Genomic DNA, 9,697 nt, shown 5'->3' with positions numbered 1-9,697 from the left:
GCAGGGAGTGGCAGGAGGGCCATACAGAGAAAAGGGGAAGAAATGACACCATCTCAAAAACACCTTTTTATACATTATCCCATATGTCTTGAACATTTCATGCCTTGTTTTCCATTACTAAGCAGATTTCTTTGTTGCAAAATATTTCAGTGGGTGCAATTATTCTGAAATTCAGGGTAAAAATGCAACATTGTGAGGTGGACCAATTTATTACACTTTGAGGGCCCTGCTTTGTATATACGTATATACCTGGATTTTGGTGCTTTGAAAAAACCCAGACAGCTTAAATTTGTTTGTACCAGAAGCTCTATCATACATGATAAATATACCTCTATGTGCCTATGAAACTGAGGCATGGAGTCCTTGGGTAAGATCACCTATGTATGTGAATATATACGGAATCCTGCATAGCTCCCAATTGTGCCCTTTTTGTGGGACAGTCCGGATTTTGAGCACACATCCCGCTTGTGTCCCATGTTGCTTGGCTCCTCTTTTGTTCTTCCTGGCCAGCACTTTGCTTCCTGCATCTGAAGAAAAAACTCAAGCTGGCCATGGGTTCCACTGTGGAAGACATGGTCATCTTCAATATTTTAATTCCAAAGCAGAAAGTGGAAAAGAGGGAGCCAAACCGTGTGGAAGTTAGGAGAGAAGAACTTTGGTCTTGGCATTCTTCTTGTGCAAGTGTAGGGGAGATGATGCTTTCAATCTATCCTTTTCTACAGTGTTCTTACTGGCATGTCTGGTATTAATAGAATCCTCACTGGCCATTTTGGCTGTGATCTTACTGGTTTGTCTAAATAGGTGTGATAAAAAATAGGTGTGATATGTAGGGGCATGGTCTTAAAATAATGCCACCAGACAGATACCCTTGTCTCTCTTTCTCAACTGTTTCTGAAAACAACTTGCTGGGATGACAGATATAGACTTATGATGTGATAAACTATCCTCGTATCCGTTTTCCTTCCAATCTCACCATAATAACCTTGCATTCTACAAATATACTTTACTTTATTGGAAACTCTTTCATTTCACACCTTAATTATGGTACCATACATTTAGAAAAAAAAGCTGTACAATGAAATAGTGAAATGTTTAATATATATATATATATATATATATATATATATATATATATATATATATATATATATATATATATATATATATATACACTGTATATATATATATATATATATACACTGTATATATATATATATATATACACTGTATATATATATATATATAGATATATACGCAAAAAGAACCGCACACACAGGTCTTTTAAGTGAAAAACAAAAATAGTAGGCTTTATTACAGTAATAAAGCCTACTATTTTTGTTTTTCAATTAAAAGACCTGTGTGTGCGGTTCTTTTTGCGTATGGATTACTGTTTATAACCAGCACCCAGGCATTAACATATAGTGACTGGTGCACCAGCTTAACACACACACGCATATGAATATGACTTTTGGCACTGGGAGTTACAGCAAAGCATTTTATCTAAAGAAGAAAACCAACCAATAGCACCAACCAGTATATATTTTAACAGTTCAGATTTAATCAATATTATGGGATACCTTACAAGAACTCAAGCTTACAAGAAAACAAGTTTTGTTGTTACTGATCTTTTATATACTTTAATGTAGAGCAGCGTAAGTTGTATTTTATTTGAGAAAGGTTTGTAGTGCCATAGTAATGTCTTCTGCTCTCAATTGCATGCTTGTTGCTCCATGTTAAACCCAATGATGCCCGCATGCCACTGCTGGTGGTCACATGACACACCTAGCTTAACTGTTACTTGCTGGTTCAGACCAACCGCCGTTTGGACAGTGAGTAGGAGAGAGTAGGAGTTTCTGATCAGCGATTGCTAAATTTATCCAAACCGTGAGTAAAAATAAAAAAACGTATAGGAGGAGTAGTATAGGAGTAAAGACCAACATGGATTTGAGTGAGAGAAGGAGATGTCCGGCTGGACAGGTAGTGAAAAGCTGCATAGAAGGTAAGACCAACAAGGATTGGATCAAGGAGTCAGGAGAAAGAAAATCAGATGCAGCAAATGATAAAAAGATTTGCAGAAATGCACAAACAAGTCTGGATAGGAGCATTAAAAGGAGATGGAGAGTAGAGAAACAGACAGAAAATAAAGAGAAGACCATTAAAAGGATAAAAAATGAAAAAAGACAGATTGAAAAAGAAAGCCAGGCAGAGAAGACCAGTTTAGATGAGAAGGTTAAAAGGAGAAGATTTGAAGAAGGAGATATAGAAAAGGAAAGCCAGGCAGAGAAGAAGACCAATGAAGGTAAAATGATTAAAAGGAGAAGATTTGAAGTAGGAGAGGAGATAGAAAAGAAAAGCCAAGCAGAGAAGAAAACCAGTGAAGGTAAGAGCATTAAAAAGAGAGGAGTTGAAGAAGGACAGTTACAAAAGGAAAGCCAAGCAAAGAAAAAGACTAGTAAGCTTGAGAGAATTAAAACAAGTCAGGTTGCTAAAGACGATAAAAAAATCAAAGAAGACAACAGTAAAGAAAGAAATTTAGAGCAAAATGAAGTGAATAATAGAAGATCAAGACCAGAAGACCTATTAGAAGGTAAGGAAAAGACATTACCTTGTTGTATGTATTTAATAGAGGCATATACTGTAGGTACATAATCACTGAATGTGAAATTGCTCAGTGCCATTATAAGCACTTTTGCTAAGTCCCTATCACATTACAAGCATGGGACCTGTTATCCAGAATGCATGGCACCTGGGGGTTTTTCCGGGTAAAGGGTCTTTTGGTATTTTGGATCTCTACACCATGTCTATTAAACATTTATTTAAAATGAATTAAACCCGATATGATTGTTTTAGGTCAATAAAAGATTAATCACATCTTAGTTGGGTTCAAGTACAAGTTACCTTTACCTTTATTTTTTTTAAATATAAATTATTTGATTAAAATGTCTATGGGGGATGGCCATACAGTGATTCAGAGCTTTCTGGATAATGAATTTGTGGATTACTTATCCTATACCTGTATTATCCATTAGGATGAACATACACATTTCTTCAATTCCTAGCTGAAATTGAATCTAAGACCCAAGTACTACAACTGTTGTCCCACCATTAATAGTATATGGGCTATTGTAAATTGAAAAAGTGCTTATAATAGCAGGCTGCGCAATTTTACATTGTACTTATGTACATTTTATGTCCCCTTCAACCTATCCCCTCACTTGCTAACAAACAGCAAACTCAACTGCTAATTTCCCTATATAACTTGTGCTGGAAAATTCTCATTGATCCTTAATGCAACACTGACAAACGTAGGCACATCCATTTCTGGATAAAGAGAGAACGGCACGACTCCATTTTGGGCCCTGTGAACAGATTTGGAGAAAGTAGAAAAAACATGGCACTTTGCAGTACAGCTGTTTTCTACAATTTGCCCCTCACATTTGTAAATGAGCCGTTGGGTCATAAAATGAGGTTGCGAGTGGCCATACATATAAGTGGGTAGGTATCACCCTCTCAATTATATGTTATAAATAAGTACCTCCCAAGAAACCATTTATACATTTAAAAAATACATTTAAAATATAAAGGTTGTTTTGAATTTCATATGTATGCTTGTTTTTTAACATATACTATTATGTACATTTTATTAGTTTTTCACTGAAAAAAATGAAAATTGCAGAAAATTTTGCAAAATGGCGAAAGATTTTCAAAATGCATTACAGTCTATGGGCAAATTTTTTGTCACAGCGACTTTTTGTTAGCAAAATATATTCTAGTCCAAATGGGTGTTTTTTCTCACTCCAAATGCATTGTCAATGGGTGTTTTTTCTTACTTTAAATTTATTAAAGCTAATGGGCTTTTTTTTCAAGTTTTTTCTCACTCCAAATGCATTGAAGTGAATGGACGTTTTTTTCTTGGTGAATTTTTTCGTAGCAATTTTTTGTTGCAGTTTCTTGAAAATATCCAACATTGGCGAAATTTCATTACAAATCCATGTGTGTTGAAATATATTGGCTTATCACTACAGTTTGTGGTGTGATCTGTTAATGGCATTTTTTTCTCTTTAACAAGGTGGAAGCATACAGAAGAGACCCCGTCTGGACATTGAAAGACCTGCTCCCCTGGATAGTAACAACTACAAGTTCCACACTGTACTGGGACAAGGAGGCTTTGGCCAGGTAAGTGAAGGATTTCCCAAGTCATGAAGCATGTTTGCATAGCAAGTTACATTGTTTCTGTCTCTATGAGAGACCCTATGATATGAATCTCTTTTCTTATTTTTATTAGGTGATGTTGGCTTCTTTTAGACCAAATAAACAACTGGTGGCAATTAAGATCTTGAAGAAACAGAAGAACGACTGCTATTCCATCGCTAAAGAAGCTCGTGTATTGAAGATCAGCAGAGAATGTGCATTTTTATGCCATTCTTATGCAACTTTTCAGTCAGAGGTAAAGCATACTGATCCTTATGCACAATAACAGGTTAAAATAGCACTTTGTATGTGTGTCTGAGATTTAATTCTTGGAACTCCCAGTCCTTATTGTCATCTAGTACTAACAGCATAATCTACTTGGTCATTGTCAATATATTCTTGTTGGTATTGAGTGGTGGTACCTTCATGGGGTGTATTACAGGGGTACTTATTTAACATTTAAATATATTAAACAATACCTATTTATATGACTTTGACTCACTTCCTGAAATGCACCCACACAGCTCCCAATACTGCCCTATTTGCCCTGTTAATGTTGATGCAGTTGGGGAGGGGGTATGAGATCATTGCAGGAGGCCCACGTTACATAGATGGTTTTGTTCCCCTTAAACAAGTCCCTTTAGCCCTTCTTTTAACCAGCTCTATTTCTGTATAGTAATGTCTCATGTCTCACATTCTTCTAACCTGCACTTACCAGCTTGAAGCCTTCTTTGTCCTGGAGTATGCCAGTGGGAAATCTTTATGGCAAATGATTATGCGTGAAGGAGGTCTGCCAATGTCGACAATCATGTTCTACACAGCAGAGATGGTGGTTGCCCTCCAGTTCCTGCATTCTAAGGGAATCATTCATCGGTCAGTAACATCTCAGAATATTGTGTTTGTGTTCTTTAACACTTGTAAAGTTCTTTGAGGTCAGCTAATAAAATGCAGTTTGTCATACTGGGGGGATTAGAAGTGGCTATTTATCAACTATAAGTTGCAATCGTGTAGAACACTCTATTATGCCCTCAATCAATCAAGAGCAGTGGGCTTTGTTGTACGCTTAATTTAAATTAGTTTATCACCTTCTTTTGTGGTTAATTTAATTGAGGTAATTTTTAATAACAATTAACTTTCTTAAATAGAAGGGAATGAAATATGTGATCACATTTAACTTACAAAGACTTCACTTATGTGATAAAGCTTGACCTCTTTCCCAGAACTCTTTCTGTATTTTTCTGAAAGTAAATTGTTCTTATGTTTAACCTACAGTGATCTGAAGCCGGACAATATATTAGTGGATAAAGACGGCCACATAAAGATCTGCGACTTTGGCATTGCAGAAGAGAACATCTTTGGCCAGAGGAAGACCTACGGCTTAGCAGGAACCCCTGGATATCGGGCACCAGAGGTAACATAATTTGTTATAAAATATTTACAATATATGCATAGTAGCATATATAATAGAAAGAAAGGTGTGTATCAAAAAAAAATTAGAGAATAGTATCAACATCTTTGATGATCCCATTCCCATCTATCCCAATCTATCACCTAACAAATGCTGGCACAATGCCAATTCAAGCAATTTAGTTTCTTAGAATCTATTTGGGTCCAGTTTAGATGTTAGAATTTTCACTGATCTGAACCCAATGTGACCTTTCCATGATTACAGGTATGGGATCCCAAAGCAAGAGACCTGCGGCACAACTGTTGCAATTGATTAAGTGATTAGTATTTATTCATCTCACAAACAAAACGGCAACGTTTCGGGCCTCCACTGGGCCTTTATCAAGAGGCTTGATAAAGGGCCCAGTGGAGGCCCGAAACGTTGCCGTTTTGTTTGTGAGATGAATAAATACTAATCACTTAATCAATTGCAACAGTTGTGCCGCAGGTCTCTTGCTTTGTGATATACATTTTGGGCTTTTTGGGCAGTATTGAGCCCGACACCTGAAGGCACCTGACACCAACTCGGTGATACAGACCTGTGATAGCACTCCAATTTTGGGATACAGGTATGGGATCCGTTATCCGAAAACCCTGTATCCAGAAAGGTCCAAATTATGGAAAGGCCGTCTCCCTTAGACTCCATTGTATCCTATTAATCCAGATTTTTAAAAATGTCCTTTTTCTCTGTAATAATAAATCAGTACCTTGTATTTGATCCAAAATAAGATTTAATTGATCCTTATTGGAAGCAAAACCAGCCTATTGGGTTTATTTCATGTTTATATGATTTTCTAGTAGACCTAAGATATGAAGATCCAAATTATGGAAAGATACATTTTGCCAGAAAACCCCAGGTCCTGAGAATTCTGGATAACAGGTCCTATACTTGTATTGAAATGAAAGTGAAACTGTCAGTCCCAATGTTATAACCTTTAAACTTGTATCAGAAAATAGACCAGCTTTGTACTATTAACATTTAAACATGCCATACTTCAATATATTTATTAAACAACAGGTTAACACTACTTCCCACCTTAAAATCACTGGTGGCTAATATAAGGCACCCCTCCTGTTGCAATTAAACCTTAATTAACACAAAACATTCTAAATGGCATTCAATACATTTTATACAGCACAGAAATGTCAGTTATAGCTACAAAGTCTTATATGGGATCTTAGTATTAATATGTACTTTGTAACTGCAGAACTGTAACTCATCCAGCTGCACAGGCTCCTACTGTGGAAACACATTAATCCACTAGTAATTCCTGTTGTACATCCAGAACTCTAGTGCAAATATATCCAAAGCTTGTGTGATTCAGTTTGTTAGTTGTCATAGAATGTTAAATTGCAAATTAAATTAAATGTGACACCCCTGGCGTCTTTTTCACAGGCTCATGTGTTCCTCCTAATTACCCGCCAGTGATTTAAGAGGTCGATTAAATTCTTAGGCCTGTTGCTTAATAAATATATTTGTTTTAATATTGAAGTAAGGCGTGTTTAATTGTTAATATTACATGTAGTTAAAATCCCTTTTCTGATGCAGTTTAGACGTTCCAATATGTTGCAAAAAGACATCCCAGGTGTTGGGCAATGATCTTGTTGCTGTACTATAAGCTGTGTGATTCCTATTGACAGTCATGAGAAGCAGTTTATAGCAATTCCATGGAGAAAACTGTCAATGTACCCTTGTAATTAACTTTCAATGCTTGGTTCTCTTTACTAACACAAATATAAGGCGTAAAGTTGTTTGTTGCTATAATTCGTTTTCATTTTTTTCTTTTCAAAGATTCTATTAAAGGAAGACTACAATACAGCCGTGGATTGGTGGTCTTTCGGGGTGACAATGTATGAAATGGCCACAGATGAATTGCCATATTCAACATCAGGCAGCATTTTAAGGCAGCGCTATATGATTTTGAACAAAACACCAAAATATCCATGTTATATGAGCGAGGAAATGCTGGACCTCCTGCCTAAGGTAAATAGATATACTGGCATACTGCTTATGTGCCTGCCAATAATGCAGGGAGTTACCTAGTATAACATCTGCAAAACTCTAACATATGACTATGTTTCTCTTTAGCTTTTGGAGATTGATAACACCAAACGAATTGGACAGAATGGGAACATCAGGGAGCATAGTTTCTACAGCACTATTAACTGGGATGATCTGGAAAATCGAAGACTGAAGACACCTTTTAAGCCAGAAATGGTAAATAAATGTGATGGAGCAATCAATGTCTTATCAATACTCTTTCATGAAACAGTAGGGCAGAGGTCTTCTGACTTATTATACATGTATGATTTGTATGAAAACATAGTCATAAGCATCACTCTCCCACTACATAAGACCCCTGCTATTATTGGGATGGAGGACAGGTCAGTTGCATAATAACACCAGTTCATCCTTTTCTTCCTTGTAGTTAGGAAGCCCTCAGTGACTAATAAGGTGTGATAACAAATAACATTTAACCACTAGTGAAATTAATACAAAATTGTGGCGTGTGAAATGTTGTATAAATGGTTAAGTGCTTTTTCTTTGTTCACAGCCATCTGCGGACGACTTAGATGAATATCCGCTAACATTCTCCCCTCATAGTTGCGATGGAAAGAATTTGAAAGATTTCTCGGAAGTTGATCCCAACTGGAATTGGCAGGAGTAAGGCATTACCTCTGTTCTAACATGGGATACCATCATTAGTTGCTGCCTGTAACAACCTGAGGCCTTTAACATCTGTGGCAAGCTGCACCCCTAAACAACCAATCCACCTGTTGTACCAAACCTAAATCATCTCCTGTGAATGTCACCTGGTTCTACCATCAAAGCCAGCACCAGACGGGATCTCTGACTGTTGCTTCTAAAGGATGGAAAATCGGAAGGTAATATGGTAAGGTTACATCTTGAATGAAAATTGCCAAATAAAACCAGGTTAACCCCACCCTCCCCCAAACATCTGCCTCCCTCCTATTCCCTTACCTGTGATTAACCCCTATCCTAAGTGGCCCACTCCAGTGGCATAACTATAAAGGAAGCAGACCCCATGGCTGCGGGGGGCCCGGATCTACTTCCTTTATACTGTCTCCCTCCTACTCCCTTATCCATGATTTGCCTCTTTTTTTATCACTAAACCACAACCCAAACTTCAGTCTCTCTCTTTTTCTCTTACCCATGATTGACCCCTTTCCTAAGTGGGTCACACCAACAGCATAACTATAAAGAAAGCAGACCCCATGGCCGCGGGGGGCCCGGATCTACTTCCTTTATACTGTCTCTCTCCTACTCCCTTATCCCTGATTTGCCTCTTTTTTAATCACTAAACCACACCCCAAACTTCAGTCTCTCTCTTATTCTCTTACCCATGATTGACCCCTTTCCTAAGTGGGTCACACCAGCAGCATAACTATAAAGGAAGCAGACCTTCTGGCCGCGGGGGGCCTAGGTCTACTTCCTCTATACTGTCTCCTCCTACTCCCTTTCCTCTGATTTCCTTCATTCATAATCACTACTGAACACCCCAAACATCTGCCTTCCTCTTATTACCTTACCTGTGTAACCCCTTTTCTAAGCAGTGGTGTAACTATGAAGGAAGCAGACCCCCTTGCCGCGGGGGGCCCAGGTCTACTTCCTCTATACTTTCTCCCTTCTGCTCCCTTACCCTTGATTTCCCTTCTTCCTAATCTCTAAACAACACCCCAAACTTCTGTTTCTCCCTTATTTCCTTACCTGTGATGGCATAACTATAAAGAAAGCAGACCCTGTGGCCGCGGGGGGCACAGGTCTACTTCCTCTATACTGTGTCCTCCTTTTCCCTTTCCCCTGATTTCCTTATTTACATTTCTCTCAATCCCTTTCCCTATTCCCAGCTTCTTTACCATCCACTTTTAATCCCTCCAGGTTTTCTTCCATACCTTAACCCTAGCACTTCCCATACCCATGCCCTCTTTGTCCTCTCCCCAACTTCTCTCCCAACTCTTCTCTGTGAGTGTGTGTGCTCTATGTATTTGTGTGTGTGATTGAGTGTAAGTCAGTTTAGTCATTTGAAATGCTCACCCA

General features: G+C 37.8%; 1 protein-coding gene across 1 annotated transcript; it reads left to right on the top strand.

Moving 5' to 3' along the window:
* Nucleotides 1-1,938: 1,938 nt before the first annotated feature.
* On the top strand, nucleotides 1,939-8,451 carry LOC121393885 (protein kinase C delta type-like). Its single transcript, XM_041563722.1, has 8 exons — nucleotides 1,939-2,587; nucleotides 4,070-4,176; nucleotides 4,286-4,447; nucleotides 4,910-5,064; nucleotides 5,464-5,602; nucleotides 7,430-7,621; nucleotides 7,727-7,855; nucleotides 8,193-8,451. Exons 1-8 carry the CDS (start codon nucleotides 1,939-1,941, stop codon nucleotides 8,304-8,306), a joined length of 1,647 nt encoding a protein of 548 aa, XP_041419656.1. The 3' UTR covers nucleotides 8,307-8,451.
* Nucleotides 8,452-9,697: the final 1,246 nt, after the last annotated feature.

This window comes from Xenopus laevis, chromosome 5L, assembly GCF_017654675.1.
Source record: "Xenopus laevis strain J_2021 chromosome 5L, Xenopus_laevis_v10.1, whole genome shotgun sequence".
Taxonomy (NCBI): domain Eukaryota; kingdom Metazoa; phylum Chordata; class Amphibia; order Anura; family Pipidae; genus Xenopus; species Xenopus laevis.
This window is presented reverse-complemented; position numbering and strand designations above follow the sequence as displayed.